Source organism: Sus scrofa, chromosome 7, assembly GCF_054392235.1.
Source record: "Sus scrofa isolate SSC_HxYL_T2T_F1_AM1 chromosome 7, Sscrofa_HxYL_maternal_Yorkshire_Landrace_v2.0, whole genome shotgun sequence".
In the NCBI taxonomy this organism is placed as follows: domain Eukaryota; kingdom Metazoa; phylum Chordata; class Mammalia; order Artiodactyla; family Suidae; genus Sus; species Sus scrofa.
In genome coordinates this window covers 61,708,255-61,729,576 of record NC_139389.1, presented here as the reverse complement: position 1 = coordinate 61,729,576, position 21,322 = coordinate 61,708,255, and the positions used below count along the sequence as shown (strand labels likewise).

The window sequence follows — 21,322 nt, the reverse complement described above, 5'->3', positions numbered from 1 at the left end:
TCATTATTGAACCTATGAATGGTCAGTTTGGGGTGAGCGGGAAGACCTCTCTCCTGGAGCACTCTGCCCTCTTGCCCCATCCTGGACTGCCTGTTCTTGGCTCTCCAGGCCTGCTGCCCTGCTAGCTGCTGGCTCTCCTCCCATCATCCCAAGGGTTCCATTCTCCTTTCTTCTGACATCTCCTATCTTCTGACGTCTGCTGCCTGCATCCCAAGTTGGCCTCTTGTGTACACCTTCATATTAGTGCAAGACATTCTCTGATAGTTTCCTGGGAAAGAAAGAATACATAAAATATCATATTTTTGAGACTGTACATATGCAGGTGTTTTAACTCCCCCCCCCCCCCACCCCAGACTTGTTGGGACTTTTGGCTAAGAATAGTCATCTTCATCGGAAATCCTTTTCATTTAGTTCTTTGAATGTGTTGCTTCACTGTTTCCTCACTTACAGTGTTGCTGTTGGGAAGGCCACTCACATTCTGTTTCCCTTTCCTTTGTAGGTGACCTGGTTTTTTGAGGGCTGTTACTGTTTATTTATTTTCGTTTCAACCCCCCTCCCCTTTCTCTGAAGGCTTAGTGTTCCAATATTTTATGATGATGTGCCTCGGTGTAGGGCTTTTGTGCTTGTTGACTGTGCTGGCGTTGGGTATGTTTGTGGAAACTGGACTCTCATAACCTTCAGTTCTGGAAAATTGTCTTTATCTTTTTGAGAGTTTTCTTCTCTTTACTTCCTTTGTTCTTTCTGAAAATTTTGTTGGTCAGTTCATGGATCCCCTAGATTGCTCTTCTAACTTTCTCATCTTTTCTCTCCTGTTTTCTATTTCTTTGTCTTTTGTTGTCATTCTATTTCCTGATAAAGTTTCTTGACTTTGTCGCTCAGTCTCAACCCTTGTGGTGAACTTTTATTTCTGTGATTGTGTTTTTAATTTCTAAATGCTCTTCCTGATTTCTGAATCAACCTTTCTTTCTTTCCTTCCTTCCTTCTTTCCTTCCTTCCTTCCTTCTTTCTTTCCTTCTTTCTTTGATTTTTAGGGCCACATTCTCAGCCTATGGAGATTCCCAGGATAGGGGTCAAATTGGAGCTGTAGCTGCCAGCCTACACCACAGCCACAGCAACGAGGGATCCAGGCTGTGTCTGCGGCGTACACCACAGCTCATGGCAATGCCAGATCCCCGACCCACTGAGCAAGGCCAGGGATCAAGCACAAGTCTTCATGGATACTAGCCAGTTCATTACCCCTGAGCCACAACAGAAACACGTGTTTCCAGAAATCTGGGGGGCCTCACCCACGGCATGTGGAAGTTCCTAGGCCAGGGATTGAATCCAAACTGCAGCTGTGACCTGCACAGAAGCTGTGGCAACACCAGACCCTTTAACCCACCTCGCTGGCCAGGGATCGAACCTGCATCTCCATAGCAACCTGAGCCGCTGCAATTGGATTCTCAACCCACTGTGCCACAATAGGAATTCCTAAAATATTTTTAAATAAGTATTTTTATATATTCGGTGGTATAGGTTGCAAATGGTCTCTCAATATTCCGTCTCCCCTCCTTCCTTTATTAAAAGATATACTGGGATTTTACTGCCAGCTAATGTCAGCTAAAGGCTACATGTCCCAGAGTTCCCATTGTGGCTCAGAGGAAATGAATCTGACTGGCATCCGTGAGGATGCAGGTTCATTCCTGGCCTTGCTTAGTGGGTTAGTGATCTGGCGTTGCCATGAGTTTTGGTGTAGTTCTCAGACTCAGCTCAGATCCAGCGTTGCTGTGGCTGTGATATAGGCCAGCAGCTGCAGCTCTGATTTGACCCCTAACCTGGGAACCTCCATATGCCGTGGGTGCGGCCCTAAAAAGACAACAAAATAAAAAAATAGAGACTGCATTTCCCATTCGCCCTTGCAAATAGGTATGGTCATGTGTTGTGTTCTGCCCAACAGATGTTTCCAGAAAAAATACAGGTATTTTGGGGCTCATGCCCTTAAATAAGAAAAAGAGAATAGGAGTTCCCGTCGTGGCGCAGTGGTTAACGAATCCGACTAGAAACCATGAGGTTGCGGGTTCGGTCCCTGCCCTTGCTCAGTGGGTTAACGATCCGGCGTTGCCGTGAGCTGTGGTGTAGGTTGCAGACGCGGCTCGGATCCAGCGTTGCTGTGGCTCTGGCGTAGGCCGGTGGCTACAGCTCCGATTCAACCCCTAGCCTGGGAACCTCCATATGCCGCGGGAGCGGCCCAAGAAATAGCAACTATAACAACAACAACAACAAAAAAAAAAAAAAAAAGAAAGAAAGAAAGAAAAAGAGAATGGCCTTTTTCTTCTTCTCACTGGCTGGTGTATGGATCTGGGAACTAGATCAGGAGCAGCTCTTAGACCATTAGATGCAAATGATGTGTTGAGAGTGTCAGAACGATGGTAGCAAAGGTACCTGAGTTCCCAGCCCTGTGGAGCCACAATATGAGCACTAGACTGCTTCTGAACTATAACATGGCTGAGAGAGAAGCATCAATTTTGCTTAAAGCCTGGTTATTTTGGCCTTCTTTTTTTTTTCAAGAAGTGAAACAGAACTTGCTATACTTAAATTGAAAAAATTTTGTAAACATATAGAGAGATGGTTTAATAATTGTTGTCTTTGAGGATGTTGCACTTTAGAAATGTGTAAACCTTTCTCTCTCTCTCTCTTTTTTTTTTTTTTTTTTTGCTTTTTAGGGCCACCCTGCCACATATGGAGATTCCCAGGCTAGGGGTCCAATCAGAGCTGCAGCTGCCGGCCTACACCACAGCCACAGTTGCATCAGATCCGAGCCGTGTCTGCAATCTTACACCACAGCTTACGGCAATGCTGGATCCTTAACCCACTGAGCAAGGCCAGGGATCGAACCTGAAACCTCATGGTTCCTAGTCAGATTCACTTCTGCTGTGCCACGACAAGAACTCCAAGAAATGTGTAAAACATTTCTAAATTATATGCAATTCATTATGTATGAATATATAGTACTAGTAAAATCAGGAGAAAGACAAATATCATTTATTTTTAAACAGCTCTGTGCATGTGTGAGGCTTAGAGAGCTCACTGTGGGATAGTGGGACAGAGACCCAGAATTTTCATTTCATGTTCCGCAAATAACAACATCCCTAGGATTTGAGGAGGTTTTTTGGTTTTGTTTTTGTTTTTTTTTTCTTGGGCAGGTCAGTTTCCCCTGCCTAAGGAATCTTCCAGTTGACTATCCAGGAGCATAAATAAGCTGTTGGGATTCTGAGAGTCTCGTGGGAAAAAAAGAGCTAAGGATCTCAGTCTTTGATGTGTGTTGACTTGATCTTAACCTCTTGGTGTTCAGATGGCACCTCACTCCCAGCCTTTTCTCTGCCTCATCCTAACTCCAGAACTGCTCTGGCTCCATTTCCCCAGAGTTAACCTCCCATCTACAGTCATGGTGGAAAGGAGTCACCATCTTACTTTGAACATCGGGGAGGGGATCTGGGCGTCTGACTGCTCCTTGTACCTGCTTTTGACCAGTGTTTGTATTTGCAGCTCTACCCTTCCCCTCCTCTGGTGCCTCGGTCCCAGGCTAGAGGCCCTAATCGGAGCTACAGCTGCCAGCCTACACCACAGCCACAGCAATGCGGGATCCAGCAATGCGGGATCTGAGCCATGTCTGCGACCTACACTGCAGCTCACAGCAATGCCAGATCCTTAACTTACTGAGTGAGGCCAGGGATCTAACCTGCATCCTCCTGGAGACCAGTCGGCTGAGCCGCAATGAAAACTCCAAATCATCTTGCTTCTTATGAGTTTTTCCCCTCTGCCCTGGTTCTCATGCACTTTGGTTTCAGCTTTTTATGCTCTGCTTTGTCAGTTACCATCGGTCCACATGTGTGGGGCCACAGGAAAGCCCCTGACTGGATAAAAGTTAAAAGTTAAGGCATGGGCAAGGAGAGATTGCATAAGCTGGACACACCACAAATTTCAGGACTGTGAACCCAGTCTCAGAATCCAGGTGACCTCGCTTGCAGAGTGGCAAAGTCACTTCCCCATGTGCTTCTCTCAGTCCTGTTGACCACTGCTGCTACCATCTGAGCATCCCTCTAAGAGAAATAGAAGGAAGACACTGGGAATCCACCCTCACTGAGACTATCTGGACCTTTACAGGAAAAAAGTTTTCCAGTTGCTGGGATTGGTAAGTCAGGGATTGGAAAACTTTTTTCCTGTAAAGATCCAGATAATCAACATTTTATGTTTTGCAGGGCATCTTGTCTTATCTCCTTGTAGCTACTCACCTTTGCCATTGTATCATGAAAGCAGCCACAGTCAACACAGAAATAAATGGACACAGCTGTGTTCTAATACAACTTTATTTACAACGAGAGACAGAGGGACAGATTTGACCCACTTTGCAATTGCTTGCTGACCCCTGGTCTAAGTCGTTCTCATACCTTTTCATTCTTCATAAAGACTGTAAGAAAATTGCTCACTATCTGTGACTATCAGCTATTTTCAGATCGATCTCAGAACTTTGAGTACTTTATGTGGTCTTCCAGTCTCTTTTGTCGCTGTTGCTCTTAGCTTAATTTCTTTTCCTTTGTAGATAATCTGTCTCCTTTTCTGCACTACTTTGTAGTTTTGTAACAGTATGTTGAGATATGGATTTTTTGTTTTGTTTTGTTTTGTTTTGTTTTCTTGTTTGGAACTCAGTCTATTTCATTCTGAATAATTGTACCATTTCTGATTGGATTTAGCTGTAACAGAAAACCTCCCAAGAAGTATCCTTAAAAAAATGAAAGTAGGAAGTTCCCACTGTGGCTCGGTGGTAACGAACTCGACTAGCATCCATGAGGACGTGGGTCTGATCCCTGGCCTCGATAAGTGGGTTAAGGATCAGGCATTGCCATGAGCTGTGGTGTAGGTCGCAGATGTGGTCTGGATCCCGAGTTGCTGTGGCTGTGGTGTAGGCCAGCAGCCGCAGCTCCAATTTGACCCCTAGCTTAGGAACTCCCATGTGCTGCAGGTTCACCCCTAAAAAGCAAAAAAAAAAAAAAAAAATTATTTCTCTCTTGTGTAAAAGTTAAGTATTGTCTTGTTGTGCTGCCATTCACGCCCTCAATGTCAAGATGCAAGATGAAAACATTAACATTCTAAGCAGCATAGGAGGGTGAAAAGAAAGGGAGATGTGTACAGAGCCCGGTTTTGTCTCTTAAGAGAGGTTCTCCGAAGTTGCTACATGAACTTCCTTCTATATCCACCACATTGAATAGAACTTAGTTACATGGCCACACCTAGATACAAAGTAAACATGTGTCCAACTAAAAATCAAGACTCTAGGGCAATAGAACAGTGGCTCTCAAATTTTAGCACCCATCCCAATCACTGGGGAGCTTGTTAATACACAGATAGCTGAGCACCTTTTGAGGCTCAAATTCTTCTGAGCTCAGAAACCTTTGGGTTTCTGACTCAATATATCTTGGATAGTAGGGAGAATTTGCATTTTTAACAGGTTCTCAGGTGATGCTGAGGATGCCTGCTCTGGGACATCACTTTGTGGTGCATTACTTTGAGACACCAGGAGAACAGCTACTAGAGAACAACTGGAAGACTCTGCTACATGTCTTTCAAATGTTCAAGAAATTTTTCTAAAATCTCTTTAAATATTGCTTCTTCTCCCCATTCTTTGTTCTTTCCCTCTGTAAGTTCAGTTAGATGCATATTAAACATTTCCATTCTATTCTTCATGTCTTTTTACTTCCTTTTCATATTCTTCCACTCTTTATTTTTGTACTATATTCCAGGTAATTTCATCAGATCTATCTTCCACTTTATTAACTTCTCCTCTCAGCTGTGTCTAATCTGCTGTTTAACTTATCCATCAAGTTTTTTCTTCTTCAAGAACTATATTTTTCCATCTGTAAACTCAATTTAGTTCTTTTTCAAATCTGCCTACTCATTTACTCAGAGTCCTGTTCTTATTTTTTATTCCTTCTTTTATGCTTTTGTTTATACTAATTTTTTTTTTTTTTGGTCTTTTTCCCATTTCTTGGGCTGCTCCCGTGGCATATGGAGGTTCCCAGGCTAGGGGTCTAATCAGAGCTGTAGCCGCCAGCCTATGCCAGAGCCACAGCAACACGGGATCCAAGCGCATCTGCAACCTACACAGCTCACGGCAACACCGGATCGTTAACCCACTGAGCAAGGCCAGGGATCAAACCTGCAACCTCATGGTTCCTGGTCGGATTTGTTAACCACTGCGCCATGATGGGAACTCCTGTTTATACCAATTTTATATTCTCTTTCAGCATGTATTTCTCTCATTTCAAATTTGGAGGACTCTAATCCTGTTTGTTGTATTTGCTGGCTCTTATTTATGGTAGACTGTTTCCTAATGTTTCTAATCATGTTTTCATCTTTAGGAACGCTTGATTATTTTATCCCATGGGTATCCTGAGTAGTTGGGAATATGATCTATTTTGTTCCATAAGCTGCAAGGGAATCAATTACTAGACGTTAGAATTTTATTATATATAGACTGTAGATTTTGGACCCTAAACCCATGAAGGGCCAAGTTTGGGCTTTCTCAAGGGGCTCCCCACCCCACTTCCCAGAGCCCAGCCAGAGATAATCAAGCTTCCTTGTTCACTTTTGCTATGGTAGAGTTTACCCTTTCAGGCTGGGATTTTACCCTACTTACAAACTAGTACCTTAACCTGTTACTACTTCATGAGTGCTGGCAGGAGGCATGAGATTCCTGGGTCAGAGACACTGCACAGCAACAAGCATAGGCATCAAATCCTCTTGCCCACTGAGTCCCACAGGGTTGATGCAGAAGGGCCCAGATGGCTGTCTACTCATGCAAGGGTTCTGTTACAGGAGAGGAACAAACTTGCTCCTTGATCCAGAAGACCTGGCCTCATCCCTCCAAGTGGCTTGCTGCAAACACAGCTCTGAGAAATGGCCCAGTGAAGCATGATCAGAGCTTTGTATTTGTGGTGTAACCAGCCAGAGTGTCCAGGAATGCTTAGGGCCCATAAAAGATCAAAATCATAGAGGGTAGTTTTGATATAGGGAGTTTACAGGTCAAGCCTTAAGAAATGTTGCCATTGAGAATGGAATCAGGGATTTCCCGTCGTGGCACAGTAGTTAACGAATCCAACTAGGAGCCCAAGGTTTCAGGTTTGGTCCCTGGCCTTGCTTAGTGGGTTAAGGACCCGGCATTGCTGTGAGCCGTGGTGTAAGTTGCAGATGCAGCTTGGATCCTGCATTGCTGTGGCTCTGGCGCAGGCCGGTGGCTACAGCTCCGATTGGACCCCTAGCCTGGGAACTTCCATATGCCGCGGGAGCGGCCCTAGAAAAGGCAAAAAGACAAAGAGACAAAAAAAAAAAAAAAAAAAAAAAAGAATGGAATCAGGAGTTCCTGTCATGGCTTAGTGGTTAACGAACATGACTAGCATCCATGAAGACAAGGGTTAAGGATCCATCATTGCCCTGAGCTGTGGTGTAAGTCGCAGACGTGGCTCAGATCCCACGTTGTTGCTGTGGCTGTGGTATAAGTTGGCAGCTACAGCTCCAATTTGACCCCTAGCCTGGGAACCACCATATGCTGTGGGTGCGGCCCTTTTTAAAAAGACACACACACACACAAAGAATGGAATCAGAGAGCTCCTGCTGGGGCATAGTGGGTTAAGAATCTGACTGCAGCAGCTTGGATCACTGTGGAGGGAGCAGGTTCAATCCCCAGCTTGGCACAGTGGGTTAGAGGTCCCTCAGTCACAACTGTGGCTCTGATTCAATCCCTGGCCCAGGAACTTCCAATATATAATATTATGGCAAAAGAAAATCTAAGATCACTCTCAATATTCCGTTGTCATGTCTCTTTAGTGTCCTTTAATCTGGAACAGGTGTTCAGTTTTTATCATGACTTTGAAGAGTTTCAAAGTAATCAAACTTTGAAGCGTTTGAAGTGACAGGACAGTTATTTTGTGGAATGTCCCTTAGGTAAAGAACCTTAGGGTTTGTCTTCTATGTCCTCATGATTAGCTTCAGATGATGCGTTTTTGGGTAGGAATAGCACAGGAGCAATGCTGTGTCCATTTATCAGTCAGGAGACACATGATGTCAACTTGTCCTATTACTGATGTTAAGCTTAGATCGTTTAGTTAAGATGATCTGCCAGGTTTCCCCACTGCAAAGTTTCTATTTTTTCCATTAGTAACCAATGCAACACTTGAAGAGAGATACTCTGAGATTATATAAATATCTCATTATTCCGTAAATGTGCACCCACCTAGTCCTAGCATCCATTGACAATCCTTGTCTTTTCCCTTGAATTCTTGTTTTATCCACTAGGTTATAATCCATTACCATTATTGGTTTTGTATTTAAATTACCCCAGATTTAACATTTAAACAGGTTTCTGTGTCTTTTTAATAGTCTTCATCAACTTTTTTGTATTTTTTTTCCTTTCTGGGCACAACAAGATACTCTGGCCTTCTTGTACTTTTTCTTCCCAGCCTGAGAACCAGACATTTCTCTAAGTAGTTCTGGTTTCTTTTCATGGAAAAGAGTGTTTGGGCACTGGTTCTTTTTATTTTTGGAGGCTAGTCTTTCTGATTGGCTTTTTATGAGAGGAATTATCCTTTAATTTCTATTACATAATTCTTTCAATTATGTGCTTTTTCAACCCATACCTCCAGATTTTCCCTCACCTCTAGATTTTGGTGCCACTGTACCTATAGGAACCAGGGATGTTTTTCTCCAGAAATAAAGGCCAGTGACTGTGAGCAAGTATAGTAAGTTTATCCACTACACATTTTTACATAGTCATAGCAAATTTGTTTTCTAGACAAATAGGGACAATTTTTTCTTTTTTCTTTTTCTTTCTTTCTTTCTTTTTTTTCTTTGCCACACCTGTGGCATATAGAAGTTCCCAGGTCAGGGATCATATCTGAGCTATGGCTATGACCTATGCCACAGCTGCTGCAATGCCAGATCCTTAACCCACTGTGCCACAGTGGGAACTCCAGGGCAATTTTAGAATAAATTTCTCCAATTTAAGGCTAAAAGTGTTTTGCAAATAATACCACCAAACTCAAGTTGTTGAATGGAATCCAAAATTTTTTAGAAAACATGACATAGTTTTTTGTTTCCTAAGTAATAGTTAATGAAAGCTTAAAATTAGGTTCTATTCTAGCCTTTTCTTCAGAATTTCACAGTGTGTTCCATGGAACATGAGTTTTATAGATGCTGAGAGAGGCTCCCTGAAATGTAGGTGGCATGGGGTTACATACTCAAGTACACTTAGGGAAAGCTAGACTGTATAAAGTTAAGTTGGTCTCTTGACTATGGGACTTCTCAAAGCTTTTTAATTTTATTTATTTTTATTTTAATGTTTTTGTCTTTTTAGGGCCACATCTGTGGCATATGGAAATTCCCAGGCTAGGGGTGGAATTGGAGCTGTAGCTGCCAGCCTACACCACAGCCACAGCAACATGGGATCTGAGCCATGTCTACGACCTACACCACAGTTCATGGCAACACGGGATCCTTAACCCAATGATCAGGTCCAGGGATTGAACCCACATCCTCATTGATACTAGTCGTGTTTGTTACCACTGAGCCACAGTGGGGACTTCTCAGAGCTTTTTTAATATGTTCATATGTGTTGGGGCTTCCACGTAGAATGATGGACTATAGCACATCCTGAACCTTCTTGATCATGGAGTATTTCCTTGAGGAGTACCTGCTGGCCCCATGTCCTACAAAGGTCCACTCTTCTCTTCCAACATCCAGTAAATTACCGCTACTTCCTAAATATCTCTTGAATTCACCCACCTCTTCTCATCCTAACACCTACTAGCCAGTTCAGACCCCCAAGTCTCTCCCTAATTGAGATCTTAATTTGTCTACTTATTTGTCAGTCAGGGTCCCAGCAGGAAACAGGTGGCACAGTCAAACTGGGAATTTGGGAAGAAAAGTTAATAAAGAAACAGGACCAGGTTTACGGATATTGCAGTACCCCTGGGGCCAGTTACAGCAGGAATCATTAGCGCTCTGAGCCTGAAGGGGCTTGGGGAGGAACTGCTCCCTGTAACAGGGAGAAGGTGGTTATGTGAAGAGAGCAACCTGATAGAAGCTCTGGCCTTTGGTCAGGAGAGGCAGCCAATTCAGAAAGACATGTAGAAGGAATCCTAACCTCACCTTCTTTAATTGTTTTTGTTGCACACTCACAGCATGCAGAAGTCCCTGGACCAGGGATTGAACCCACGCCACAGCAGTGACAGTGTCAGATCCTTAACTGCTAGGCCATCTGGGAACTCCTTTCTTTTTGTTTTGGCCCTCACTTTCTTTTAGACTCTACTCTCCTTGTGGTGCCTGTCATTGGCCAAACCCAACCCGCAGCTGGAGGGGGACAGTGATGCAGACTGTGGCCAGCTTCCCCGGGCACAGAGGAGAGGGAGTGTGGAGAGCAGATCTGGAGTGACAAACAGGAGCTGTCTAGCACAACCTGTCTTTTCTTTTTTTTTTTTTTTTTTGGAAGATTTTTATTTTTTATATTATCCTTGATTTACTAGCACAACCTGTCTTGACTTTTGCCTCCTTAGTCTCATCCATCCTTTACATTTCCAAAGCCCAAATCTGATCGTTTTTTTTGCTCTTTTTAAAATCCGTCAATTGCTCCCTATTATTCCTGGAATAAAATCAGTAGTTTAGCACTAGCTCATGAGAGCTGATTGTTAGCATCTTTCCCCAACTCTACATTCGGTGACCAATGGCCTCAAGATTGAAATCAGCTAGAGGGAGGTAAAAAAAAAAAAAATGTATTACATTAGGATAAAATTCTGAGGGAAGTGGAATAGAAACATGAGTTTAAAGAGGAAAAAGACAACATTTCCAATGGACAAAGAGTTTCTCGTTCTTGTGCCTGTTCAAATAGGGGGTCCCCTTGGATACCTTTCAGAGTGAGGTAATTTTTGGCTGGAAAATCACAGTATGTTGGCAATTATACACTTTTCAACTTCAACATAAAAAAATTTAGACATCAAATTTAAAATGTGGGGAGGAGCATAGTCTTTTCCCCGCTTTATAGAACGCTAAGTGTTTGCAGCACCGAGGAGGTGGCTACCCAGCCAGAAGCGTGGGGACGCCAGGCATTGACAGCCTGCCGTCAACGCTCCAGGGACCATCTGTCTTGCTTTTATTTTCCTCTTGTCCTGGTTTCCTAATTATACTTAATAAGCACCTTCCTAACTCCCTTAATTTCTTTGCAGGACAAAGTGGAACTTAAGTTGTTAAAATATATTTCAGGTTTCAGTGACACATGTACCAGATGACATCTCCCCAGTTCAGAATGAGGAAATAGGCTTGTGGGGGGGCTGCAAACTTCCACAAGGGTCCACTGCCAGGAAGGCCCAGGTTCTTACCGCCTCACTCTTGCTCAGAGGCGTGTGGTGTCATCTCCAGCCACCCACACAAACCGTCACCTCCAAGTTTTCACGTACGTTTACTTTAGAATTATTCTGTTTTCTCCTTATTTCATATTGTCACTGCTTTTCCAATATAGCCTGGCCAGTTTACAAACACAACAGGATGCCTCTATATTTATTTGTTTTTGGGCTGTGCCCTCACCATGCATTAGTTCCCAGGCCACAGCAGTTCCTTAACCTGGTAGGCCACCAGGGAACTCCTGGTATTTGTATTTTTAAGTAAGGCTGCCCCTTGGGGAAGCCAATTTTTTTCTCCCTCTTGTTGTTTACTTTTCCCATATTAACTTCCCCTACCCTTTTCTGGTGACCTGTGTATAACACACAGAAGTCCCCTGAGGGGCATACTGTGACCTAAGGCGCTGTCATAAAACATTAAATGCTGCTGTAATGTGAAAATTCCAGCCATTTAGAACTAAGTGACATTGAAATGTCCACCAATAATTTTAACATTTTTGGGTGATTAAAAAAAGAACTAAGTGACATTGTTTCCCCCCTCTCTCATTCTCTTTAAGTTGAGGCTACTCTAAGCATTTTACATTTAAAAAGGCTTTGGAGTTCTCCTTGTGGCTCAGTGGGTTAAGAACCCAACTAGTTATCTGTGAGAATTCGGGTTTGATCCCTGGCTTCACTCAGTGGTTAAGGATCCAGTGTTGCTTTGAGCTGTAGTGCAGGTCGCAGACAAGGCTCGTATCCCATGTTGCTGTGGCTGTGGTGTAGGCTGGCAGCTACAGCTCCAATTCCACCCCTAGCCTGGGAACATCCATATATGCTGTGGGTGCAGCCATTAAAAAAAAAAAAAAAAAGGCTTAGCGTTCCTGCTGTGGTGCAGCAGGTTAAGGATCCAGCACTTCATTACCACAGATGTAGCATAGGTCACAGCTTCGGCTTGGATTAGATCCCTGGCCTGGGAAATTCCATGTCATAGGTGCAGCCAAAAAAAAAAAAAAAAAAAAGATAAAAAGGCTAAACTCACAAGTTGAAAACTGCCTTTGTTCCTTCAAAAAAGAACTAGGAAGGGGTTGTTTTTTGTTGTGGTTTTCAATTATTAAATCTCACTCTAATCAAAACTGTTTTGCAGGAACTGCTAACAATGAAACTGAGAAAAATAAACACAAACACGAACAAATGACCTTTTATTTCATCCAGAGATACAAAGGCAATTGTGTGCAGCAAAAATCTGTCGGGCAGTCCAAATTCTTGAGAGGAAGTAAATTCATGGTAAATGTCGTGGTGGCTGGTGGCAGAGAAGGTCAAAGGGGAGAGGTGAGACAGAGAATGCTATAGCTAATAAATTAAGATGATTAAGAGCTACAAGGTCTCAACGCCCATGGCTCGAGTTCGTCCTGGCATCTTAAATGCCGTTAAAACCGTAATTCTACACAGTCACCATCAAAATTCCTGAAGTGCATTTTGTGCTATTTTACAAGTGGTGTCAAGGGAACTAAAATCCTTACAGATAATTGAAACGTCCTATTTTATTAGAGGAGCTGTAACCTTTACTCATCGTCTCTCATGAATGTGGCCTTTGGGGCCCAACGTGCATTTGGGATGAGGATCATCTTTGAAGGTAAAAGAGTTGACACTCTGCTTGGTCTCAGTTTTGGAGGCAGTGCTACTTGGAATGGTCTCTTCTTTGAATCTGAGGAAAATATTTACTAAAAAATGGTCTTCCAGAATACAACAAAAAACAAGGTCAGGGGAGCGGAGACCCCTGCTGCGGCCCTCCACACCTCACCTCTCCACTTGCCTGTGGGCTGCTGGAGTGTGCAGATGCCTGCAGCTCTGACATCTATCTGCACCCGCGGACCTGACGGAGTAAACAGTCTCCCGTGAAAAACACATCGCCAATATTGACATTGGTAATAGGGACACATCACATGATTTGTTATTAATGAAACAGTTTATTAGCTTTAAATATACATCAGTAGATTTTTTAAGTGTTAGTTTAAAGATAAGAGAATACTGAACCAAAACATCAGAGAAAATGGAGGCCCAGTAGCATGATTCCAATGTATTTTCCTGGATAAAAAGAGGTTTGTTTTTAAAAAAAAAAAAAAAAAAAAAAGTACATGACTTTTAATCTAAGAATGACAGCTTCCCAAGTCCAATGTTTAGAACTGGATTGTTTGCAACTAAATTTAAAACAAAACAAAACAAAACAAAACAAAAACCTGGAGCTCCTAAAGGCACAGTGTGGGCAGCAAGAGAAAAGTAAAAGAAATGGGGGAAAATAGATTTTAACAGCAAGTGTATCATTGGCTGGTTTTGTTTTTGTTTCGGTCTATTTAAGGCAGGATTAGCTCTCTCTGCAATCCTGCAGATAAATCCTAGTGTTTTGGCTATAAGAAAGTTTTAAGAGTTCAGATATACAGATAAGCCAATTTTTAAAAACCCTTTTCTTACAGTATTCTAAAGGCTTTTGCAGCATTATATAAATCTTTAAATTTCCTATCACCCACATTTTAAGAAATAAATCTACACTTTAATAAGGCACTCTTAAGATATAAAACAGTTTTGAAAACAATTACATTCTATGCTAGGGCTAACCCATTCCTTTGCCATGGGGATGGAGTGGACTGTCTTCCTGAACCTCGTCAATCTCTGCACCGTCCCAAACACGCAGCCTCCACGAACAAGAGGTGCCTCAGACCTTTCCGAATCTGCCTAAATAGCTCAATTCTCTCAAGGGCACTCTCCCACCCACTGATGAGAGAGTTACACTAACAGAGCTGCCAGAATTTAATGGTGAGTGGGAAAACAATTCATTCCCCTGTTCTAGAAACGCTTTCTTTGAACACAGAACCGTGATTTGTGTTAGGCTCCTGCCCAGAAAGGAAAACGGGATGGAAGAGAACCAATGACCCCCCATATCCTTCAATTTTACCGATGGGACAGAAACACAAAGGAACTTCACTTTTAAATGACAACCTTAGAACTAAGGATAATCTGACATTTTAATTGTGTGTCTGCTACGTATGTGGGTCACTGGTGCTAATAGCTTCCACTTCTAAATGACAAGAATTCCAATCCCACCATCCCTACTGCTAATTAAAACAAACACCAAAGCTTACAATATAGTAAAGCAACCTCTATGACTGTAACAACACGAGAGAGTCAGGGGGATTCCCCCTCTTTCCTAAGTGACAGAAGAAAAGGAAGGAATAAGGGTCAGACTAAGCCTGAAATATAATTTCACTATGAAAAAAGGGCAACGAATGTCCCATGCAGCGGGCAGAGTTAAACACGTGGACTGGGGGTGTATCCAGTCAAGGCACTGGTGTGGGCTGGGTCTTTGCTTCCTAGGAGTAAAGAAGGACCCTAGAAAGGTAGCCACGAGGCACTTCTTTCTTCATCCTTCTGGGCTGGCAGCAGGTGAGCGATTACTTCCCGTAGAACTTTTTGTTGAGAAGGAAGATCAGAAGGTTGACATTTACTTTAGCTCTATCAAATAATTTCATGACGGCAACTCCTTCATACTGTAGCTGCAGCAGGTCCTGTTCCAAAAAAACATTCTGATGGTTAATCAGGTCTGTGCCGCAAGAAAAGGAAAGACATGATGTAGAGAGGGATGCAGGAGGAATGAGGCAGGCCCGGTGTGCCAGATGTGCACCGGGGTGAGAGACAAGGCCCCAGCTGTGGACTGCCTGCCCACTGCCCAGGCTAAGTGATATGTCACCTGGACAAGGTGAGACATTTCGATCCGTGAGGAAATACACTAACCACCGAAAACAAGACGAGGCCAGTAATGCTGTCTCAGCACTGTCTACTGGAGTATTAATTTCTATTTCAAATGAGAAAGCGTTTATATTCTGAACGCAAGGGGAAGGAGAGGAGAAACTTTTTTTAGGTGCCTGCTATGTGCTCCACAATGTGGAAGCACCTTATATAGTGTCTTTTTAAGTCCTGTCAAAAATCCTACAGGGTGTGTTTATGCCAAATTTAAAGACGAGGCAACTGAGGCTCTGAGATATTAAAAGACCTGCCCAACAGTTCACAAATGGATGTAGTGAATCTGGATCTGACTGCAAAGGCCCTGCTTTCCCTGCCACCCAGAACAAACTGAGGCAATCTGAGTGGTCTCACCCCTAAACTCTGGAAGAGAAGTGATGAGAAAGCAAGAGTCAAAGGGCTTGAAGGGATCCCCAAAGGTCAACTGATTCATCTTTTGGAAAAATCCTAGCAGCTCCATGAGGACAAGGACCCTGGTGTATCACCTGGGCCTTACATCACACCTTGCACCTGGCAGTCAGTCCAGAGTTAATGAATTTGTGCGTGGAGAAACATGCTACCTGAGGCAGACTGTACAGGGCCTCACAAATCTGGTGAAATCGAAAGAATAATAGGATCCTTTCTGGGTGAGGACTTGAGTTAGCCATGTGCATCACACAATCATTTTACATCCGTGTTTTGAGGATCTACTAGGCATTGAGAAGGAAACAAAGAAATACTACCTGTCCTTAAGGAGCTTGTAGTTTGGAAGCTGAGAGGAAAACAAGCCCACACTGATGGTGAACGGAGGCTGTCTCTAGAGGCTAGGGAGGCAAAGGCTGTCTCTAGAGGCTAGGGAGGCGAAGGAGAAACCAACTGTGGCTTGGCTGGTGGGAGAAGCTCTAGGGGCGGGAGGACACATGAAAGTCCTCAATAAATGATGGAGGAAGAAAGGAGCAGGGGGATGGGAGGGAGAGCCTCCAATTTAGGGAGGGCAATGTGTGCAAGAGCCCAAATGCATGTTCAGAGACCCCGCCCAGGGGCACAGCTGTGTGCAGCAGTGGGAGGGATGAGACGGCCCCAGCGATGAAGCACCTTATACACACAACTAATGGAGGCTGGACATCACCCAGGAATCCTCTCAGTGCCCTGATATTCTTTAATGCCAAAAATACGGAGATATTTCAAAATAAAAATTAGGGATAATTATGTTACAAGGTGATTCACTGCAGAGTTGGTTTGGAATTTAAAATGGGATTCGGTTTACAAAGAGGCAATTTACATACAGCTGTCAGAAATACACCTTTAAGCTCTTACATCAAATCAAAACAGGGGGGGGCGGATTTCAAGCTACTGAGAAGGCTTACAATTTTGAAGAGTAAAGATTTGTACCTAAGCATTTTGTTCCAGTCCAAGGTATTGGCTCAATTTAGAGACAATGCTAAGATGCTTTAGCTAAGCTTTTGGAAGGCTTACACAGCTGCAAAAGCCTGTACAGACCACACAGACACAGAACTCCTCACTGTGGGATGCGGACGGCTTTCCCCACGCGGGTCTCCTTTTCATCCCCTTCTCCCTCAACAAGAACACGACAACCGCATGCACAGAGCTTTTGGTTTTACCTGGTGCAAACCCACCTGATAGTGTAACATAAACGTCTCCATTTGGACTCCCATGAATTTGGCTTTCACTTCAAAGTCTCCAACTTCTTCTGTTGGACTGATTTCAAAGATAACATTTTTAAACCTGTTGAAACATGACATCACAAGAGTATGATTTTTATCTTCTCGTATGAAAATTATTCTCTGAAACACGGAAAGGAGATGAACAGCGTCTCTGAGTGACAAGGGTACAAAATAAAGGTGCAAAGTACCCCTGTGGGTGTGGCGGTGTGGGATCGCTACCCTAAGTACCATCTGCTTGGGATTTGGATGGAAGAGTGGCATCCTCTCCCAGGAGCGCTTGCTTTCTCAGAAAGAGGAGCCATCGAGGAAGGCCGCCAATGCATGGCATCTGAAGGAATGGGGTCAGAAAAGCTCTTGGCCTTCCATGTGGCCACTGCTGAAACCTAGTGATAAAAGCAGAATCAGGAGGAAACTGGGCTAGAAAGGGGCAGAAAAGATGGACGTTTGAATACATGCTTTTTTTTTTTTTTTTTTTTTTGGTCTTTTTAGGGCCGTGCCCACGGCATATGGAAGTTCCCAGACTAGGGGTTGAATTGGAGCAGTAGCTGCTGGCCTACACCAACCACAGCCACAGCCACACCAGATCCAAGCCACATCTGCAAACGACACCACAGCTCATGGCAATGCTGGATCCTCAACCCATTGAGCGAAGCCAGGGATTGAACCAATGTCCTAATGGATACTAGTGGGGTCCGATAACCCCTGAGCCACAATGGGAACTCCCTGAATACATGCATGTTTGAGGAATGGAAGAAATAAGTAAACAAAAGGGGGGATCAGAACGAAAGAACCTAGAGAGGAGGTCTTCTGGAGGGAGTAGGTTCTGGGGATATAAACATACTGAGTACTACCAAAGTATCACTCATCCTTAGCGTGTTACAAGCCCAGAAATTTTATGGCACCAGGAAAAAGTGGGGATGTGTTGTTCCAGTGATCAAAATCAGATTCCCAGATCTGCAGAACTCAGCTATGGAGCAAACTGATCTACTGTGAACAGAGCTGAGAACCATGAAGGATGCAAAAGAGGCCACTCAGAAGCTAAAAGAGAGGTCACAATAGCCATGCACTAAAATGCATGCATTTTGTCCAAAAGGAAATCCTCACAGGTTATAAAGATATTTTTTTATGTGGTAAATAACTTTATTTTAACTGGTTTGGTTTGCCATTTAGTTTCTAAACTCATAGTAGCAAATTAAAAAGTAGTGAGAGGGAGTTCTCGCTGTGGCACAGTGGTTAACAAATCTGACGAGGAACCATGAGGTTGAGGGTTCGATCCCTGGCCTTGCTCAGTGCGTTAAGGATCCAGTGTTGCCGTGAACTGTGGAGTAGGTCACAGATACAGCTCATACTCCACGTCACTGTGGCTCTGGTATAGGCTGGTGGCTACAGCTCCGATTAGACCCTTAGCCTGGGAACCTCCATATGCCGTGGGTGTGGTCCTAAAAAAAAGGAAAAAAAAAAGTAGTGAGAGAGTCAAAATAATGGTAGGCACTTGAACAGTAGTGGCAAATAATGACAAAAAGAAGGGAGGAGATGGTAAATATTATGAAACAGATTTGAAAAATGCATAAAGTGCTCAACTAAAAAAATAATCCCAAAAGACCAAGGTTCCCGAATGAAAAAGTGACCAGAGAAAATATAGATAATAAGCCACATTTAAACACACATACACCAAAAAAGAAAAAACCTGGAATTTTAAAAAATGCAAAATTTTAAAATACTACCATTTTTAATGCACTGATTCAAAAACATCAAAACTTGTTTTACTATTCAATGACAGCAAAGAAGTAGTGAGGTAAGCGCTTTCACACACTTCTCAGACACTCCTAGAAAATACTTTGTTTTATTTAGTTAATAAAATAAAGAAAATACTTTATTTTATTACTTTTTTTTCCCCCAACTGCTATGGAAAACAGTATGGCAGTTCCTAAACAAACAAACAAACAAATAAAAAATAGAACCATCATATGATCCAGCAATCTCGCTTCTGGGTATATATCTAAAAGAATTCAAAGTAGGGTCTCAAAACATTCCCATTGCCATGTATACAATGGGAAATTAGCCAGCCTTAAAAAGGCAGGAAATCTGTCACAGGTTATAACATGGATGGACCTTGAGAGGATATCACGCTAAAAGTGAAGGAACCACAGAAAGAAAAGTGACCTTACACAGTGTGTGGGTCCACCTCTATGGGGCACCTAGAGGAGTGAAATTCATAGAAACAGAGAAGAGAATGTTGGTTGCCCAGGGCTGGGGCTTTAAACTATGTCTGAAGGGCACAGTTTCAGTTTTGTTAGATGGAAAAGTTCTGGAGCTCTTTTGTACAACCATAAGAATATATTTAACACTGTTGAACTGTACACTGTAAAAAATAGTTAAGATGGTAAATTTTATGTTTTGTGTTTTTGTACAACAAACATTTTTTTAATATTCTGACTAGAAATTACATTTTTAAGCATCCACCATAAAAAAACAAAGGTTTACAGATAAAGGTGTTATCACATGTGTGATAACACATGTGTGATAATGTAAAAAGTAAAACCAAGAGTTCCCGTCGTGGCGCAGTGGTTAACGAATCCGACTAGGAACCATGAGGTTGCGGGTTCGGTCCTTGCCCTTGCTCAGTGGGTTAACGATCCGGCGTTGCCGTGAGCTGTGGTGTAGGTTGCAGACACGGCTCGGATCCCGCGTTGCTGTGGCTCTGGCGTAGGCCAGTGGCTACAGCTCCGATTCAACCCCTAGCCTGGGAACCTCCATATGCCGCGGGAGCGGCCCAAGAAATAGCAACAACAACAACAACAACAACAAAAGACAAAAAGACAAAAAAAGACAAAAAAAAAAAAAAAAAAAAGTAAAACCAAGAAGATGAGCTAAGTCCCAGGTTCCTAGCCTCAGGTGAAATGCAGGGCACTGCTCTTCTCATCCGTCTTATTTATTCTTAGTTTGGACACAGAAATAAATGGAAGGAATGGCTTCCTGCTTTAAAAAGGAAAAGTAAAATGTCCCAAGACAAATGTTCCACAAACAAGGAAAAGAAATACCTTCTTTTCCATGAGAGACAAATTAACTGCATATTAGGCCAAATTCTGCACATAATTAATTATACACATAAAATATAAAAATGATTATCCAGAGAAACAAAGTCAATAAGATAAAGATATGACAAATGCATAAATTTAAAAATCAATATATAAAACAATAAAAACATAAATACTCACTGATTCACTTGGAGATCCTCAATTTCCAAAAGAACTCCTTTTTCATGTAGTCTTGCTGCTGTATATTTTAGAGAAATCTTTTTGCTTTTCTTTCCTTTCATTTCCCTAGGCTTTTTGGAGACCCTGTAAAAAATCACATCATGTCACTTTCCATAAATAACTATCAATTATGAATCTTTGTTGATAATTCAAGGATATGAGATCAGCAAACAAACTTCCCATACACAAGCCTAAGAAACAAGCCAGTTCTAGAATGGCAAATAAATGCTAGGATTTGACAAAGCAACATCTCTGCAAAACAGAGAAACATTACTCCGTTGCTTTTACTTTGATTTAAATTATATTTGAGGACACACCATGAATGCAACAATATCTTAATCCTTCTATGTCCCCCCTAGAACCTAAGCATCTAAAGTAAGTGAAAGTAAGTGTGAGGGCTTTTAATGCCAGCCTGAGGGAATTGTACTGAACCCCAGGGGAATGACTCTAAGCCTCTTGGCTGTGCAGAAAAAAAATAAAAATGTCTTAGAATACATCATTTTTTTTAACTTTTTTTTTTTTGGTCATGCCTGCAGCATGTGGCAGTTCCTGGGCCAGGGATCGAACCTGGGCCACAGCAGTGACAACACTAGATCCTAACGTGCTAAGCCACTAGGGCATTCCTAGAATATGTAATTTTTAAAAGAGTTTGAGCCAGCATAGCAATTATAGAGGAATGTGAGCAAGGAAAAAGAAATAGATGTTGGAAGGCTATTGGGATACCCAAAGCAAGAAGTGGTAAGAAAAATAAGCAAAGAAAAGAAACGAGTGAGAAGAGACCTGGTACTCTCAAGGGGAGGGTCTCAAAGAAGTGGGACAGAAAAGCTGGTAGTTGTGTATAAGAGAATAATCCCTAAGGCTGGCAACTGAAATATCTATCAAAATCACAACTGTACAAAATTTTGACCCAGCAATTACATTTATAGAAATTTATCTTCCAAAACATGCCTATATTTGCAAAATATGTACAAGAAGTTATTTGTTACAGAATTTTTTATGATAATTGGAAATAATGTAAATACTCAACAATGGAGAATTAAGCACTTATAGTTACCTATACAATGGAATACCACCAAGCCATCAAAAAAGAAAGAACATAGCTCTGTCCGCTTAGAAGGCCTGAAACAATGATGTCTGTGTGGCAATGAGCACATCTAGTGCCTAGATCTTGGTTTCTAAATACCGTTTTTCATTAAAAGGAACCAGG

General features: G+C 42.5%; 1 protein-coding gene across 1 annotated transcript in view; it reads right to left on the bottom strand.

The window, feature by feature from the left end:
• Positions 1-13,346: 13,346 nt before the first annotated feature.
• The window catches only part of IQGAP1 (IQ motif containing GTPase activating protein 1), a 109,409-nt gene continuing 101,433 nt past the window's right edge, over positions 13,347-21,322 (bottom strand). Inside the window, exons 36-38 of the mRNA XM_021098910.2 lie at positions 20,077-20,199; positions 16,811-16,919; positions 13,347-14,959 (exon numbers count right to left, since the gene is read on the bottom strand). Of these exons, the coding sequence (XP_020954569.1) occupies positions 14,846-14,959; positions 16,811-16,919; positions 20,077-20,199 (346 nt within the window). The 3' untranslated portion in view covers positions 13,347-14,845. The remainder of the gene's footprint in view (positions 14,960-16,810; positions 16,920-20,076; positions 20,200-21,322) is intronic.